General features: G+C 44.7%; 1 protein-coding gene across 2 annotated transcripts in view; it reads left to right on the forward strand.

Annotated features, from left to right (window-relative positions):
* LOC311366589 (glutamate receptor ionotropic, delta-1-like) overlaps positions 1 to 19,936 on the forward strand; it is a gene marked incomplete at both ends in the record, with an annotated part of 424,970 nt that overhangs the window by 346,193 nt on the left and 58,841 nt on the right. For both annotated transcript variants that reach the window (XM_084485372.1, XM_084485371.1), the window contains 2 exons: positions 5,189 to 5,242; positions 12,589 to 12,765. In XM_084485372.1, coding sequence (XP_084341498.1) covers positions 5,189 to 5,242; positions 12,589 to 12,765 — 231 coding nt within the window. The remainder of the gene's footprint in view (positions 1 to 5,188; positions 5,243 to 12,588; positions 12,766 to 19,936) is intronic.

The following is a 19,936-nucleotide window of genomic DNA, read 5'->3' on the forward strand; positions in this document are numbered from 1 at the left end:
ACATGACAACAATGTGAGTGTACGTACGAATCATCATCTGCTTTCAATTTGAAAGAATACATAGGCTACTATTAGCCTTATATCTTAAAACATAGACATATAATATAGACTAATATAATGTACCCTCATAAATATAACACCACTGTGAGATCAGACAGAGGCCAGTCTGTGTGGAGACGGAGAGACCTCCTTTCAGTCTGATTACCGTATTCACATCCCATCATGACAAAACCTGTGGACAGATGAACAACTTTTAAATACACGTGAATGATGCGTTACAGCATGCAGAACAAATGTTCAGTTTAGCAGAACAGTGGAAATCCATTCCTGAATTCCAACGGAGAGAATAATTTCACCAGCGTGAGTGCGATATGACAGCTGCTGTTGACACAGTGTGTATTTAACTTTTTTCGTCTTTTAGTCTACAAGCTACAATGTTCTCTTCTTCAAAACGAAAATGAGTGGATAGTGCCAGAGCCATTACACAGAGGGGTTATCAAACAAACAATAAAGATATTTATTGAAAGCAAAACATAATGCAGCAAATTGCACACAGAAGACAGCCAATTTGCTGAGTGAAAAAAACCATTTCATAGGCTTTTCCTTCTTGAAGCCAAGCAAGGCTGTGGTATCACTCATTTAGCCCCCTGTCCTCATAATGCTGTGGTATCACTCATTTAGCTCCCATATCCTCCTAATGCTGTGGAATCGCCCATTTAGCACCCCCATTGAGAGTGATTCATCAAACAGCAGGAAGGATTGTCTAGTGGTCGTCTAACAGTACAGGCTCTGGGTGAGCAGGGCATCTCACGTTCTTACGCTTCATGTTCCTTTTGACCAATTGTGTGGCTTGAGGCAGGAATCTTCTGATTGTCGAACAAAAACTCTGCCAGCACTGGTAGTTTCAAATCTGTGTATAGTGGACAGTGTAGAAATACTTATTAGAAGTACTAGGGCTGCACGATTATTGCCAAAATGATTATCACGATTATTTTGATCAAGAACCAGAACCGTCACGGAAGCGGCACGGCAATAAAAACGTTCGCCGAAGACATTAGAAACCATTATAGTCAATGTAGGCTATTCCACTGGATACGGCAGCGGCACGGCACAGCACGGCACGGAACCAAACCGGCACTACTTTTTTTGAAAATTGCCGGTTCGCAGCCGTGTCTCAGAACACTTGTACAGCCATTCAGTTTATGATCTTTATTCATTAATTGCGCCGCGGCCGAACTGACGCGGATATTCTCTGTTATTATGTAAGCATAAGCACCGCGGAAACCACTGCTGTCAAAAGACGCTGATCCATTTTCACTGTTGACGAGTTGCTCTAGTTCTACCTCCACGGCCCTGAAGCGGGCAATTATCGATTGTCCAATAGTGTGTGGTGTTCCGTCTTGTGTTCGAATCTCATGTATTTGTATTTACGATCGGAGAGCAACAAATCGGCTGAGATTCTCTTTGTGTAGATTGTGGTGTACATCCGACTCAAAAATCGCATAAGATTAAAAAATCTTGTAGTGTGGGGCAGCCTTTTCGAGCAGTTTTTAACGCAGCTGCCGTGTCAACAACAACGCAAAGCTCAGCTGCACTCGGAGGGGCGTACCTTCCAACATGGCGGGAAGGGGGGGGGGGGCTCTGTGCCGTGACGACAACTCCTCATTCTGGGGCGTGGGCGGGGCTCGTTTCTTTTTTGGTTTTCTTTTTTTTGCGGATATTATTTAAAAAAAAAAATGTGGGTGAGGAGCACGCATTTGAAATATCGCGAGAACACTACGTGTCATCGTGGGAAGCCAATATCGTCATCGTGATAAAAATTTGATATATTGTGCAGCCCTAAGAAGTACTACTTATTAAAATCAGATTCAGAAAGTTTGAAAGACGATGACCAGTTTATTATTGCTATTTTTACATTCACAACAATTGTTTTTGATTGGTGTGTGTGTGTGTGTGTGTGTGTGTGTGTGTGTGTGTGTGTGTGTGTGTGAGAGAGAGAGTTAGAGGATGTGTGTGTGTGTGCGTGAGTTAGTGTGTGGGTGTGTGTGTGTGAGAAGTCGAGCATCAGAGGATCCCCAGTGGAGAAAGATGTAGGAGGAGAGATAGAGGGGGGATGGAGAGATGGAGGGATGAGAAGAGAGACAGGTCGCAAGAGACCGCCGCTAATCACAGGGACTCATCTGCCTCACTCGCCCGGCCTCCTCAAGAGAGGGAAGGAGAAAGAAAGAGAGAGCTATACAATGATATCAATAGTTTCTTTGTGCCTGTGTCTATGGGTGTGTGTAACACACTTGAAATCAATCATGTCAATGACAAATGTAATGGATGTGGAAAGTCACGTGTGTGCGTGGGAGGTGTGGTTTTGTGATACAGCTCGTGAACTTGGACCTTTCCTGTTGTGCAGCCATCTGACACCTTATCGCTGACACACACACACACACACGCACACACACACACACACATACAGAGACACAGTCAAGTTTTATACAGACAAAAACATACATTGCAATCAAACACACAAACACACAACCACAGTAGAACACATCCCAAAACACAAATACAGATAAAAATATGCACTAAACCTACCAACACACACACATACTGGCAAAAATAAATGTAGCATTCAGTGTAAAGAAGCCAGCTGGTTGGGTAGCTAGTGTGTGTGTGTGTGTGTGTGTGTGTGTGTGTGTGTGTGTGTGTGTGTGTGTGTGTGTGTGTGTGTGTGTGTGTGTGTGTGTGTGTGTGCGTGTGTGTGTGTGTGTGTGTGGTATGGTATGGTAGCCTTGGACACGTTCATAGACTCTGTGTTAGAGGATTGCAAATCGCTGGACTTAATAAGAAGAAATCTAAGCAAATAGCCAAATACTGCTCTGTGTCAGCAAGCATAGGCAGTCTGCATGTATGGAGAAGGCGGTGCCATCTCTACCCCAGATAACGTTGTATTTATTTACTCATTTGCTTGGCTGTAAACACTTGCACAGTGTTTGTGTTGCTGTTGATGTGTGTGTGCGTGTGTGTTAGTATGTGTGTATGGGATATGCATAAGGTAATGGAAGTGTGTGTTGTCCACACAATAACCATCAATGTTTCCTTCCCAGTAATCCTTATTTAAAGTTTTTAAGCTTGTTTACTGGCAGATTAGTAGCATGTACAACAGCTAGCTACATCCTTTTCCCCTATACATGCAGCTAACTAGGCTAGGGTGACCAGATTTCCTGAAACTGAAACAGGGACACTTTGAGTGTGACCGTAATTCTCGTGCATGTGAGGTCATAGACACGGTATTAAGTTCAATTTCAAAACGGACCAGTGGCTGCTGGTGATTAAATTTGTTGGTGGGGCGCAGTCAGGGACGGGGGGTCTGGGGGTGCTCCCATTTGGTAGATGTGATTTCCTGTATTCTGGTGCATTTTGGGGATGGCCACTACCTCAAAATTCATTCAGATTCATAGCCTACATCCTGACTTGCAGGGCCTGGACAAGTTTACACTGCATATTATACAGACCTACTTTATGGCATTCCACCAACCATTGCTATTTGTAATATGGGTGTTATTCTGATATTGAGAAGATCTTGATCACTGTCCTATATGACTGCTGCTCACAACAAAGACTAATGGGGTTAAAATCATGTATGTTTTTGGTAGGACTATTTACACATTTGAGAAAATATGAAAATACATTGAATGAGTTTCGTGTGGTACTATATTTCTGTGTGTGTGTGTGTGTGTGTGTGTGTGTGTGTGTGTGTGTGTGTGTGTGTGTGTGTGTGTGTGTGTGTGTGTGTGTGTGAACCTCATAGAGCTCCGACAACATGACCTCAACACAGAGACAAACACTCTTCAAATTAGCCTACACATATTCGTTTGAGGAGTGAATTCGCTTCAAAATCAATTTGTTTGCTGACAGCCTGCTGCTGTGGAATTGCGGACATATGTCATCAAAATTGGCCCGCGTCACAAGCAACGCCTTTAAGGTGCAACGGTCATGCGGTTCCTCTTGTCGGTTCAATTATTGTTCATTATGGAAAAGATCCACTCAACGGGAGCATTTGTGACAGGCCGACACACGGCAAACAAATTAGACAAATGCCTAATTGCCTAATTGCCAAATTGCCAAATGCAACAATGCATTCCACTGTCACACATTGTTGAAATCATATGCTGGATGTTATAATCTTTCTATGTGTTTTTTAGTTAATGATCGGGCTATAATAAGACAATGTTGGCTATGTAATCACGGACAAAAGGGGACATTTCATAGTGGATGCTGGAAACCGGGACATTTTAGCGTCCTGACAGGCTTTTGCTGGGACTCGGGACACGCAACTCAAAATTGGGACTGTCCCGGTAAAACCCTAAACTAGGCTAACTCTAGCTAGCCTGTACTCACAGCTAGCTAGATCCTATCCTTCTCCCCTGTACATACAGCTAACTATAGCTATCCTGTACTAACCGCTACCAGTCTCTCTGACGCGCAACTTTCCCAGACAATCATAACGAGGAAACATGATGAGCCAGGGCGGGGATGTGGAGACTAACGCGGCGTAATGAGTCGGGTGGTGAGAGCTGCTGTCTGCTGTGTTCTCCAGGGATCGGCACAAACAATCGCTGCCCGTAAGGGCTCGATACAAAAGATGTGAGCGATGATTGTGGATTTCCTATGCATAGTCCGACTCTTTCTCGGGAGTCGCTTAAGAATCTCGAGTGTAAGAAAAAAACCCGGTTAATACACCATCGGACGACCTATAGGGCTATACATTTATCCTAGCTAGACCTGTGTAGTTTTTACCTTTTGTATGTGTGTGCGTGCGTGCGTGCGTGCGTGTGTGTGTGTGTGTGTGTGTGTGTGTGTGTACTGAATACCAAAATAATGAAAATGCATCGTAATCAGAAGATAGCGTCTCTGACATGCAGCAGGTGGTAGCGGTAGAAACAGGTCTCACCGGGGAGTTATTAGGGTTTATCTTTTTATTTTATGAATGCGACTTAAATGTTACTGCATTCATGCACAATTATAGTAGTAACAATGGGCAACGCTGTGTTTTCTCACCCTATTCCTATGGCCTTTACCTTGACATCAGAGTTTATTGTTAAGGATGTTACACAGTGAGACACAAGTCAGCTGAAAGCATTGTAATGGCTTGTTATTAACCATATATGTCTGTTGTTGTGATTTTTTACCACAGGCGGTGGAGACAAATCTGGCGTCCAAAGATAGTCACTGGGTGTTTGTCAATGAGGTAAGCCCTCTTTTCAGTCTTCTGTATCAACATGTGTCCATTAGGTCTACCCACTCGCTCCATTCTGGATTGTCCTCAATTTCCTGATCTGATTCATAGTGAACAACACACACACACACACACACACACACACACACACACACACACACACACACACAATAATGGCTTCATCTGTTTCCTCTCACTCTCTCATATATATATATATATATACATACACACACACAGAAACAGCCACAGTAACTATGCATACATCCAGCTAAAGTAATCCCCTTGGGGCATTGGGCCTCTGAACATGGCCACGTCTTTGCCTCTATCTCACTTTATTAAGTGCAAACCACAGCCCTGACGTTGTACCAACAAATGGGTCCACAGTGAGTGCGGGGGCAACACATTTCTGGACGTAGAACCAGTGCAGCCTCGTTTCATGTCACTTTGACACAATCGCATTAAAACCCCATTCTGACCAAATCCTTGTAGTTGGCACTTTGAGAATAGGTTTAACCCTGCATGTTTGGTGCAAACACCTGTCGTAGATTCCCTCTCTCTCTAGTTGAGATGAGAAGCCAATTACTGCCGGAGTTCCCCACTATTGAGAGAGCGGGAACCAGAGCACAAAGTCTGCCAGAGGCTTTTGGGCCCAGCTCACTGTACGTCTCACTCACACAATGGTGCCCTTCCAGACCGTCCGCGAGTCGGCCGATAAATGATTTACAGGTGTCCGCTGCGTGCGGTTGACCTTTGTGTCCGGGACAGCCGCACATTTACTCCCTGCCATGTGTATGGCTGCCGTAATGAAGACATAGCGGAGGCCTGATCCTCTCACTGATATTCAGCTTCCTACGAGGAAGAGGAGGAAGAATGTCAGTTCCCTAAGTCGCTTCCCAATGCGTGTGTAGTTAAGTGGTCTTTGTTGTGCATTGGTTTCAATAACCAGGTATATGAGCATGTAATTATCTCCACTGGTGAAGCCTGGCTTGTGAAAAGCACCTTCAGGACCTTTCCTTATTTGACCAAAGCCCTCTAACTGCTTATTCAAGTAGGTTGACATTGTTTCCCAAAGTGTCATTTTGTGGGAAAGCTTTGAGCTTTATTAATAAATATTTCTTTATCCAATATGACTAAATATTTGGCAAAATCCTGAATTGGTCTCAATCAATCAGTTAGGTTAAGCTTTAAAGACGAAAAAGCTTGCTACGTCTTTGATTTAGCTTGAAGATTTATTAATTCATGCCATATTGAATAGGGAGCCCTGAGCACAGCTGGCAAACCAATAACCAATTAGTAAATTTCTCTCTAATTTTTTCTCCTTTGGTTTACCATCTTCATAAAAGAGTGTGTATGACTGTCGCAGTGTTCAAATACATAACACATTACAATGAAATAATTATTACTGCTTACTCTCATGCTGTCATGGTCATACTTACCCTATCCTTAACCCTTCAACACCAATACCGGTCAGACGTTGTTATAGGAGGCATCTGATAATGAGAATTATTTTTTAATATTGCTACATTGCATTTGACAGAAGTTGTCCAATATAGGGGGTGGGGGGGAGCATTGAGGACATTACAAAGGTTGTGGCCCAGGCCAAAAAAAACATGTACCATCTTATTTGATTGTGAGGATATACCTGGATTTATTGAGTGTATAAACCTACAGTTAACTCTGCCATCTGGACTGACACCGCAAAGACCAAACAACCGGTCAGATTCTCATGGGGTGACTCCCAGAATCATTCCTCCCCTCCTGTCCTTCTCCAAAGGCTAACATCTCTTGCTTTTACAGAATTTATCTCACAGCTTGCTATGCCAAAGAGGCACAGAAGAAACCCTTGCGTTTTGGCAGCAGGAGAGACCAAAAAGGTGTCATCAGATGAGCATTATGCTCCCATACCTAGCGTTATGGCGCTGCGCTGTACATCGTGGTCACGTCGCCATGGGCAAACGGACGCCTCCAGACACTGGGGACTAAATACGTTGACCGCGTGTAGTGTTGCCTTGCTCAGCGATATATACTATAAATGGTAGTGGGACGGCTGCGATGGCTCTTCACAGCTTTATTCTATTAATCTTTGAACCTTCACTATGCAATGCTGCACCTTATCTGATCCATCTGAGTTAATTTCATCATTATTTCATCCATCCATCCATCGATTCATCCTCATGTACTTTGTACTGGAGTCCATCACAGCAGGGGATCACACACACGTACACACACACACACAAAAAAACATTGACACGCATTGGCAATCGCAGAGCTCTCATCCGTGTGACTTAAAGTGGAGGAAGGCAACCACAGAACTGGGCACTGGGGAGAAAGAAACTCACTGGAACACAGGAAGGACAGGGGGGGAAACTTGGGGGAAATATTCTACCCCCCATCCTTCCCTTCCTTGCAAACTCCCTCTCCCCGTCTCCCTTCCCTGTTGCCTTACCTCCTCTCTATCTCTCCCATCGAATCCCCCTCTCTCTCCCTCATGCCTGAAATAATCCATGGCTCCTCTCTCTCTCTCTCTCTCTCTCTCTCTCTCTCTCTCTCTCTCTCTCTCTCTCTCTCTCTCTCTCTCTCTCTCTCTCTCTCTCTGACCATATGTCCAGTTTTCCTCCAATGTGCTTACCTCCCTGGTGGTTGACTGGCCCATCCTTCAGAGAAGATGGGGCTTGATAAAACTTCTGCCTGTAGGCTTGGGGAACACAAAGAACCACCATGGCCATTTCTTCTTCACACTTTAAAAAATTGCTCCATGGATGACAATTTAAAGACCCGAGATGGAGAGATGCAGGTAGAGATCAGGAGAGGGGAGCAAACCAGGTTTAGAACGAAGGAGGGAGAGGGAGGGGTAGATAAAGAAAGAGATAAATTAGATAGAGAGACAGAGAGGGGATGAAGGGAGCCATTTTGAGAGCCCCACTCTCAAAATGGCTCCCTTCTTCCCCTCTCTGTGGAGGGAGAAAAGAGAGAATAAATAGAATAGAAAATAGAATAGAAAGTCCATTTCTAGGACTGATGAGTCCAGGTCTGCCAGGTTGATGAGTCCATCATCCTGGCAGACCTGGAGTGCTCCACACCTGACTCCCCAGCCCCACCTGCAGGCCAAACACCGTACGTCGCATTTAGGGCATTTAGCGTCCCCCCACAATATATTAGTGCAAATTTGAGTTCAGTATGGTGACAGCTTTGGGAAAGAAGCTGTCCGAGTCTATTTGTTCTGGCCCGTATGGACCTGAAGCGCCTGCCAGAGGGCAACAGATTGAAGAGATGGAAGCCGGGATGGGTGGTGTCTTTCAGGATGTTTCTGGCCCTTCTGAGACAGCGGGAGTTGTAGATGGTGCTTAAGGAAGGCAGAGGGCAGCCAATGATTTTTTGTGCGATGTTTGCCACCCTCTGAAGTCTCTTCCTGTCGGCCTCCATGCAGCTGGAGTGCCACACTGACACAGCATAGGTCAGCAGGCTCTCCATGGTGGAACGGTAGAAGGTCATCAGCGGCTGCATGTTTAGTTGCTCCTTCTTGAGCACCTTCAGGAAGTGTAGTCGCTGCTGGGCCTTCTTGACCAGCGCTGAGGTGTTAACCGACCAGGAGAGGTCTGCAGAAATGTGGACCCAGAGGAATCTGAAGGACTCAACTCGCTCTACACATCCACTGTTGATGTACAGGGGGGCAGGGGCGGCTCTGTTCCGCCGGAAGTCCAGGATGAGTTCCTTGGTCTTGGTGATGTTCAGTGCCAAGTTGTTTGATGCACACCACTCACCAAGTTTCCGGACCTCATCTCTGTAGGCCGCCTCGTTTCCCCCTGTTATCAGCCCCACCACCGTTGTGTCATCAGCAAATTTGACACTGATGTTCTCTGGGTGGGCTGGACTGCAGTCGGATGTGTAGAGGGAGTAGAGTAGTGGGCTCAGCACACAGCCTTGGGGAGAGCCAGTGCTGAGAGTGCAGGAGGAGGAGAGGTGAGGACCCAGTTTCACCTGCTGGGGTCGGTTGACCAGAAAGTCTTATATCCAGGAGCAGGTGGGTGATGGGAGCCCCAGGTTGACTAACTTGGGGATCAGAATGTCTGGTATTATTGTGTTAAAAGCTGAGCTGAAGTTAATGACAGGCATGCAAACTAGTCACCTTTCGGCAAAATTCGCAGTTTTTTAAACAAAATTGGCCACTTGTGTGATTCGTGGAGATCCATTGAGAAAACATTGGCGGGGGGGGTCTACAGTCTGACGAAAATGAGACGATAACTAAATAAATTTAGGATGACAAAAACTACGACGAAATCTTTTGACACTTTCGTTAACGAATAAAAACGAGACGAAAATGTAAGCGGGACGATTTGGGAAGCGATCCAATCATAACTAAGCTCTTTATGTGGGGAAGTACTGATCGTCCGGCAGGTCAACTAGCATGCGCTTGCTGCGTCGCAAGCAAGTGTCCCTTTGTAAACAGTTTGGCGCAACAATCACCGGTCAAAACACAACCAACTTGAAGTCATTGGCAGACGAGTCATCCCAAAATTCACGTAAAGATAAGCATCCTTAAACAGTTTTTTTTCTTTCAAGCTAATGTTATGTTTGTTTTCGCTAAAATTGGAATACAATACAAGCTGAAAGAAACCACCTCTGTCCTGTAACGGTACCGGAGCTCTGTGCTGTCGACACCACAGCGGGGCACAGAAACACAGGATTCACTGTGGTTTCTGTGACAGAAACACTAAAAATGAATACTTATGTTTTATAAAGAAAGCTATCTTAGTGGGAAAGCCACGCAACAGATAGCCACGGTTACTTACAGTAATTTTCTTATGATGGGAGAAAGGAGCAGAAATATAGTATAGACAAAATATATAAAAAATATATTAAAAAATAATATAAAAATGGGTAAAAAAAAAAAAAATTGCAATTTTTTTTAATTGGATTTTTTTTATAGAATTTTTTTTATTAGATCATTTTTTAAATAAATAATTTTTATTTTTATTTTTTATTTTTAACTCCCCGGAGTATAACCCTGGAACCCCCTAGTGGGTCTGTGTTTTCCTTGGCTCATGCATCATTCTCACCTTTTTCACCCCAAACCAGTTTGCATGCCTGTAATGAAGAGAATTCTGAGAGAGCGATGGCTATTGCGTCTTCGGTGGATCTGTTAGTCCGGTATGCAAACTGGTGTGGGTCCAGGGTGGGGGGGAGACAGGCTTTGATGTGTCTCAAAACCAGTTTCTCAAAGCACTTGGCGATGACTGGGGTGAGTGCCACGGGGCGGAAGTCATTGAGGCTGGTTGTGGGTGACTTTTTAGGGATCGGGATGATTATGGCAGATTTCAAGCAGGATGGGATGACGGCCTGTTCCAGAGACAGGTTGAAAATGTCAGTGAAGACCTGTGATAGCTGGTTGGCACATGCCTTGAGCACCTTCCCTGGTACTCCATCTGGGCCATGGAAAGATCTGAGATGGGATGGAAAGAGCAAAGGAAGAACAGCAGCAAGGGGAGTAATTCAGCAGAGAGAGAGAGAGAGAGAGAGAGAGAGAGAGAGAGAGAGAGAGAGAGAGAGAGAGAGAGAGAGAGAGAGAGAGAGAGAGAGAGAGAATGCAAATGGACACCATAGTGTCATTAAAGAACACTGAAGGAGGAGTAGAGGAGAATAAATTCTGAGCAGAGGTGAGGGGGTACAACAAGGACAAGAGATGAGTTGAGATGTAGTGACAGGCAATGTCGAGACAGGAGGACAGGAGCATTTTTTATAAAATATATATGAATGTGTATAAAAGACATGAATATGAACACCCATGAACAGATTGACAAGTCGGGTTTATTGATGTAGCTCTTTGTCATAGTTATTTGGTCTAGGGAGTTTCACAGGACCACATCTTAGATTCAATATTGTGCTCGGTGGTCGACCAGTTGAGGGGGAAAGAGGAGCAGTGGCTACAGGAGTAAAGGAGGAAAGGAGATATTCAATAAAGGGAAGTAGACTGTGCAGAGAAAATCCACAAGGGCAATATGTATGGAAGTAGTAAAACTTCAATACCCAAAGTTTAGTTCACTCTGTAAAATCTATTATACATGTAATTTACGTACATTTAAGTAAACCACTGCATTCCTGGCTGTGAAGAAAACCCAAAGAGCCATATCATCACAGAGACGATTTAAAAGCGTCCAATTTATCCACGTGTTCTACTGCCGGAATTGATATTCTATATTTGGTTGATAAGTGTGAGCAAATTATCTGAACTCTGATTGGTCTCGTCTACATCTCAGAATATAGTGTTTTGCTGATGTCCCCAGCTCAAAGGTCTGATGGACCACTGCTATTGGAGAGTTTCTCAAGAAATGGTGTATTATTTACGCTGAAAAATGGGGGATTTGCAAATTAACATTGCTTAAAATATCAATGCTTTTTGTTGCTGTTGTTGGGCTTAAAGTCATAGGACAAACTCAGGAAAATCTTCCTTTTGACTCTTTACAAATAATGTACCGCTAAGCAAAGAGACAAGCATGCCTAGATATGTACAGTCTACCCATTTGTTATTAGGCGTATGCTATATACTATTCCAAAGCTTTCTTATCTAATTAATTAATTCATGTCTACTCCTTAGGGCATGGCTGGGGTGAACCGGCCATCAGGGTAAAATTTGCTACAAGGAAATAATAGTTACGTTTTCCAGGAACCAAGCAATTAGCCATGGATTCCTCACCATCGCTGATTCAAACATTCTCCACAGCAGCTTGGAGGGAATCTCAATTTAAATTGTTGACATGTTTCCTTCATATTTGTATGTCAGATTATTTTTTAAATATAGGATTACTGTAAATCCATGCTGGTGTAAACATTACTTGACATTCTCCCGCAATGTCAATGTTTCTTTGCTGCATCAAATGTATGGTTTAGTTCTTATCCAATCCTAAAAAGCATTTTGATCACTAGAATTAAAAAGACGCTAGGTTTGAAAATGAGTGTTTGCTTAATAGCCTCAAAGCGCTACTACAACAGATTGATAACAGCAACATAGAGGTGGATTATGGCCTTCTCTCTAGTCCATGTACTGTACACTATTGGCTGATACATTCAACGTCCAATCAGAAAACAACCATGGGGGGATGAAGGTCACGACACAAAGTCAGAGGGACGTTTTCCCATGAATACTAATATGAAACAGGCCAGCTGGTCTCATACTAGCTCTATTTCAGCTCTGTTCTTCATTGATATGCACTAATTCTTATTCCTATTACCTCACATCACCCATTATTCCTTCCTCATTACATTTTCTCTGTTAAGGGCAAATTAAAGTATTACACTGTCACTAATCACTTGCTGGGCATTACTGTAAATTTGTCAACATTTTGTTCACCCCCTCTTCACAGGAGATCAGCGACACAGAGATCCTGGAGCTTACCCACAGTGCACTGGGGCGCATGACGGTGGCCAGGCAGATCTTCCCCGTGGTGAAGGACAGCCCCCTGCGCTGCGTTCGCCACAACAACCATCGCATCTCCTCCCTGCTGTGCGACCCGCAGGAGGGCTACCTGCAGAACCTCGAGGTACACCTCCGCCTGCACCACCTCACCCCACCTGCTGCTGCAGGGGGAGGTAGACCTGCAACACCTGGGGCTGCAGGAGGAGGTACACCTCCGCCTGCACCACCTCACCCCACCTGCTGCTGCAGGGGGAGGTAGACCTGCAACACCTGGGGCTGCAGGAGGAGGTACACCTCCGCCTGCACCACCTGACCCAACCTGCTACTGCAGGAGGAGGTAGACCTGGACCACCTGACCCCACCTGGGGCAGCAGGAGGAGGTCTCCCTCCACCTGCACCACCTGACCCAACCTGCTACTGCAGGAGGAGGTAGACCTGGGCCACCTGAGCCCACCTGGGGCAGCAGGAGGAGGTCTCCCTCCACCTGCACCACCTGAGCCCACCTGGTGCTGCAGGAGGAGGTAGACCTCCGCCTGCACCACCTGACCCAGCCTGTTGCTGCAGGACCCCGATACACACTGAACAAGTGGTTTTGACCGCATAACACCTTAAATCGCATGTGTGTGCATCGGTGTGTGCATCGGTGTGTGTGTGTGTGTACGTGTGTAGTGTGTGTGTGTGTGTGTGTGTGTGTGTGTGTGTGTGTGTGTGTGTGTGTGTGTGTGTGTGTGTGTGTCCACGTTCCAAACATTGGCACCTGATTGACTATATCATCGTGAAGCGTAGCGATATCAGAGACATTCTCCTAACCCAGGCCATGAGAGGTGCAGAATGCTGGACAGATCACCGCATGATAATGACCAAGGTCCTCATGAAAGAATGTGCGGAAACGTGGATCCAGTAGGAGGCGCTTAAACTATGCCCGCCTGGAAGACACCATGACTAGGAACGAGTTCTGTCATTCCCTGGCTGAGAAACTAGGGGAGCTAGAACTCCTCCTAGAGTGGTGAAAATACCACAGAACAACAGTGGACCTCTGTTACTGCAGCCCTTCACGAAGCAGCAGCCCAAACGGCTTTAAAAGCAAGAACCATCAAGACTCGCTTGATAACAACTCAGAGTCCACCCATAACCTGCTAAGTAACATGCACAAAGCACATCAGGAAACCCTAAATAACCCCTCATCCAGCACTGCCAGACAGCAATGGCAGAGAGCTCAATGGGAAGGGCAGAGAACTCTGCGGACAATGCAGAATGAATGGTGGACGGAGAAGGCACATGCAATTCAGTCATTCGCCAATAGAAACTTGTACAACGCAGTGAAATCTATCTAACAAGTCACTGCATCACTCCCATGAAGTCCTTAAAGACCAGGATAGCATCCTAGGGAGGTCGGTTGAGCATTTTAGCACCCTACTAAATCAGGATGCTGATGCAAACTGCACCATCTTGGAGGAACTGCCTGAATTTCCCCCTATGGACAACCTCAGTCAACCTCCAACCTTCCTGGAAGTTCTGTCAGCTGTCCGCACCCTGAAGAATAACAAGTCTCCCGGCTCTGACAATATCCCTGCAGAACTGCTTAAACAGGGAGGGTTTCTGTGCACAAGAACATTACACCATTACATCACCAATGTTTTGGCTAATGAGAACATCCCACATCAAGTGCAGGGAGCAACATAAAGACCTGTTTAAGGCTTTTGTCGACCTCTCTAAAGCCTTCGACACTGTGAAGAGAGATTTCTTGTGGGACGTCCTACTCCGGATTGGTTGCCCATCAACTTCGTCAAAATCCTCCATCAATTTCATGATGGAATGACTGCTAGGGTGTCAATAAAAGGTAGTGTCTAGCCCTTTCCCAGTGTGCACAGGGGTAAGACAAGGGTGTGTATTGGCACCAGTGCCTCTCCACAAGGCCTCCAGTCTGTTCTACATGCAGCAGTTAGGGTGTACAGCAGGATGGGGCTGACCATCAACACCGCCAAAACAGAGGTAATCTGCCAATGGAGCGCCATAATCCCACCCACAACCCCCGTCTTCACTGTAGCAGAGGAAAAACTGTCAGTTGTTCCATCTTTCAGATACCTGGGGAGCATTATATCTGAAGACAACAGCGTTGACAATGAGTTCCAAAACTGAATAAATCAAGCATCAGCTGCCAATGGGAGACTCAGGCGCCGGGTTTTTCAGAACAAGAACCTTCATTTAAACACAAAAATCTGTGTCTACCAAGCAATCTGCATCACCACCTTCCTGGGTCACTTACAGCCGCCACATCAAGTCCCTGGAACAGTTTAACATTCACTGTCTGCAGCGCATCCTAGGAATCACTTGGCGTGACGAGGGCCACAAACTGAGATCCTTGGGAGAACAGGCTGCAAAAGTATTGAGGACACAATCACTCAGCACCAACTGCGTTGGCTGGGGCATGTCACAAGGATGCCCTTTAACCATCTGCCCCGCAGACTGTTATATGGCCAGCTACACCAAAGTCAGCGCTCTGCTGGAGGCCAGAGGAACGCTTTAAAGACCAGATGAAAATGGCGCTTAAAAGGTGCAAAATAAAACCTGGAGACCTGGAGCATATGGCTGCTGACCGCAACACCTGGCGGCAGCTGTGTCTAGATGAGACCCATACACTGGAGGAAGAAAGGACTGCCAGGAGACATCAAAGGAGGCTCAGGAGAAACACACCCACGCCCATGACTGCCAGCAACATCAATACCATGTATACATGCCCCACCTGTGACAGAACCTGTGGATCCAGGATTGGGCTATTCAGCCATCAGAGAACTCACTGGTAAAAGACAAAGATGGACATCATCATCTGATGGACAATTGCAAGCATATGTGTGTGTGTGTGTGTGTGTGTGTGTGTGTGTGTGTGTGTGTGTGTGTGTCTTTGTGTATATGAGTGATTGTGTGTGTGTGTGTGTGCTTTTGTGTCAAACCAATGGTAGGTTAAACTAAGGAGAGTTTGAATAATGAAAGCTTGGGCGGCTGGGTTTGAGGACAAGATGAACTAAAGATTTTGGCGGCGTGACATCCACTTGGGAGGGTCTGTGTTTTGGGCCTGGTGATCACATTAGACGAATGGAGGATGCTGGGTAATCAGGGATCAATATTAGCAGTTCAATAATCAGTTACTGCTCCTTTAACACAAGCTCCTATATTCAACAGTTCCATGATTGATTTTCCTCATGTGCAAAGTTAATTTCTTCAAAAAAAAACAGGGAATTCAAGACGAACAAATGTGGTTGGCCGCTCACCCCTGAGAGGACCCTGGAGACTCTGGGGAGAGACTGTCACTGAGTGCGTTTACACTCAAGAAAGTCTAATTATTGGGTTAGTCCAACTATGATTGGATTATTAAGATGCATGTATACACCTTAGTCAAGCTAAAATAGAATTGAATTGGGTTTCTCATAGTCAATTAAGACCCCTAGATTATTCGACTGTTAGTCACATTAAGCATGCATGTACGGATTGGGATTGGATTATGCTTTCTGTGCATGCTTGAGATCTTTTCCGGGGGCCGTGAGCCGGAAGTAGAAGGAGACGATAGTCGTGATTTTGTCACCGTCGGAAAACGAGAAACTGTGATTTATTTTAAAAGATGGCGCAGAAGATGGAGGAAACCGGTGAATGTAGTTACCCCCTATAAGAATTGTGTCCCGGCCGCGGGAGCGCGCATGGCATGCATTCAGTAAAGCTGGAAGCACACAGACACTACGCTTCGATTTCACCCAAGGCTGAATTAAAAGTACATATTTTTCTAAATGTGGGTCATCAACGAGGTTGTAAAGTAGTAACTTCAGGCACATCTGTCAAAATAAATGTTTGAGTTCATTGTTGCTGATGACATAAAGAGGTCAACCGGTGGCTCTATTACCACTAGTTGAAATGGGTACAGCGCCACCTATCGTACCGGGGCATGACATGCTTCGGCCAATGAATCGATTTACTCACCACCATGTATACCCGGACAATTGCAGTTGTCCAATTGCGGAGCATAGTCGAACTATGGCTTTAATTGGATTAAGCTGTGCATGTAAACGTACTGACTGTTTATGTGGGCGTGGCTTGATTAGTGAGTAAACTAGAATTTAGAATTTATCCTCTATGACCTCCCCTCAGCAAGTCTCTCCCCGGGCAATGGGCAGGACATTAGTGACCTGGCAATCTGTACTGAATAAGCACTGATTCTAAAATTCCTCCACCATATCCAACCAGCGACTGATGAATGAAACATTTGATCTGGTTACATTTCTAGTTACATTTCCATTTAGGTACATTCTCGTTACATCTTTATTTAAATGCCATGCTAAGAACAATTAGCAGTTGGATTTCCAGTTGGATTTCCAGTTAGTTCCAGCTCTATTTCCGGTGACATAACTAGTTACATTTTCAGTAAAAGGTAACGGGAGGAGCTGTAGGGCTGTGGTCGCTGCGTGCTGAGGTTTGATCACATCCCATTTGGTTTCATTTCCATCTTGCCCTCCAGGTGAAAGATATTACGCTCTGCCCTCCAAACCTCTCATCTAACTGCTCCAATACTTTTGCACCAACTGCCACAACCCTGCTCTCATTAATTTACTCTTTTTACTCTCTCTCTCTCTCTCTCTCTCTCTCTCTCTCTCTCTCTCTCTCTCTCTCTCTCTCTCTCTCTCTCTCTCTCTCTCTCTCTCTCTCTCTCTCTCTCTCTCTCTTTCATTAGATTAAAAAAAGACTAAATAGGCAGACTATAATTTACACTAGCTCTTCGCTTCATTTTTAAGGTCACATTTTTTATAAAGTAACAAATATTTTTTGGGGGCTAAACCCACGTAATATGAGGTTCTTCAATCAATAACAGGCTGTGTTACTGTCTACTTGATTTAGTTTTTTACCTCCTTCTTTATTGCATTCACACTCAAAAAACATTCTGGCTTCCCCTCCTCACCTTCAATTTTCATTTTCTTGTTCCATGATTCATGACCTTTGAAACTTTTATCTTTTTCACCTCCGCCTCACATCTCTCTCTCTCTCTCTCTCTCTCTCTCTCTCTCTCTCTCTCTCTCTCTCTCTCTCTCTCTCTCTCTCTCTCAATAATGCATGGGGAACAGTGTGAATCACCCCGTGATGACAGACTCCCATACGCTGGCTGACAGTTACTGTCAGTTTAATAAAGTTTTATTGTTCAAAAGACGGGCAGACTCCAGGGAATGGAAGCTGCCAAGCTGTCGAGGTCTAACTCAGGTTCCTCATGTTTGAGGAAATTTGGGAGGAGGCTAAACACTCAAATTGAATTGTAAGTGATTGTTGATGCCTGTCAATATGAAATCTCACCCACTTCCTCTGATGCTGCGTTTATAAGAAATAAATGACAAAAAGCTGTTCATGGTTCATTGGTACTGTGGCAGAAGGAAAACATGTCTCTCCTCTCCTTATCACTCTCACTCTCTCTTATTAGTGTGGTTGCAAAGCAAAGCAAAGCCCTGCCAAAAAAAGTATCAATGCCCAGATAAGCGTCTCCCCAAATAGATGCGTGTCTGATTAGCAGACCCAATTCAGTCCACATACTCCTCAGTACTGCCACCTTATGGGATTACTTTGGATTTGACTTTTTATAATGTAAGTCAATGGGGAAAAAACGCTGACTTCAAACATTCCAAAGGGGAACAACTCAGGGTTGTCAAAGTTGGTATACGTATAGAAACTGCGTTGAACGATCCCATATCATGCTTTATTATGGTTAATAATTGCATTTGGGGGTACTACTAGAATATGGTTACATGCCTGTAAGTTGAAAATACCCCTTATTATTCACACTGTTCATTTCTGCAAAACCAATTTCAGCGTCTTTCAAAAACGTTGTTTTGTATCATGTCACTTTAAGGCCCCCCTTCCGAGTATCCCAGTCTTCTGTGATTGGTCAGCACGCCCACTCTGTTGCGATTGGTCAAACGCTTTGCGCTTGTGTCGGCAAATTCACACCCCGAGAAATTGTAAACATTGCGGGTAGCCGGGAGGTGGGACTTCGGCAACAGGGGGCGCCATAACTGACGATCAATGAAATACGATCATCCCCATTGTTCGATCAATCGCAGGGACTTCACAATTGGCGTGCTAGCACCGCGGTGGCATTAGCATTGTCAGCGTGCTCACTGCATTTCCTGTGCATCATTGTTGTGTAGTGGTGTGTGGCCGTTTAAGCATCATTGCTTTAATGTATATATGTTTATCTGTGTGTGTGTGCGTGTGTGTGTTGCCATTGTTTATGATTATGCTGCAACCCTAATCCTCAGGTTAGAACTGACACTGCGTCCAATCTGGTCAAACAAACCCTGCTAGCAAACACACTAGTGGCAGTTAGACACGTTGGTGGCAGTTAAACACGCTCTTAGGAATCTATCCTCTTACAGTGTTCGCTCGGGTTGTACCAAAGTATCAAATGTATTAATTTTTAACATTAACTAGCTTGATGTTACTATGTTGTCTAACCAAACATAGAACACAAATGTGTATATAAATCGGTATACTATGTAATGATTGTTAGAATTTGATGCTAAGATATCTTCTACCAAGGATCCATATTCACCTCGACAGCAAACATTCAACCACCTTTGAATGCATTAAAATATGTAAACGATCAAGGTCATATGGTATTGTTTAAAGGGGTAGTTCGGGATTTTGGACATCAGACCTCATTTCAAAGTGAGCCAGTGTGTTATTTATCATTGGAGACCGCTTTCAACACTTTTCATTCAGTCCTTCTAGTTACAGAAATCGCTGGTGCTAGGCTAGCGCTAGTCGAGGGGGATCTGCTAGCCTGCCAATAAAAACAGTTTTACCCACTCCATAGTACACCCAAGGCAAATCAATTAAAATGCCAGACTATCGATGTAAATGTCTGTGTTGATAGAATAATGTTAAAAATAAAACTTTCCTTGTATCGCAATGATCGCATTACATTTTGAGCGGCTCCTTTCTCAGCAGAGGCGGAATTTCACTTTGCTCCGGTGTAGCAACCAATTCACTACAGCAGAACATAAACAGAGAAGCGCACTCCAGGTAATATCAGTCCTCCGCTGCCGTAGCCTGCTTCCAACTACAGGGATTATAAACTAAATGCAATTATTCTATCAACAGACATTCACATCGATAGTCTGGCGTTATCATTTATTTGCCTCGGGTGTACTGTAGAGTGCGTTAGACTGTTTTTATTGGCAGGCTAGCAGAATCCCGTCGACTTGCACTAGCGTAGCACCAGTGATCTCAGCAAATAGAAGGACTGAATGAAATGTGTTGAAAAT

The sequence above is a fragment of the Micromesistius poutassou genome (assembly GCF_964030765.1).
Source record: "Micromesistius poutassou genome assembly, chromosome: 21".
NCBI lineage: Eukaryota > Metazoa > Chordata > Actinopteri > Gadiformes > Gadidae > Micromesistius > Micromesistius poutassou.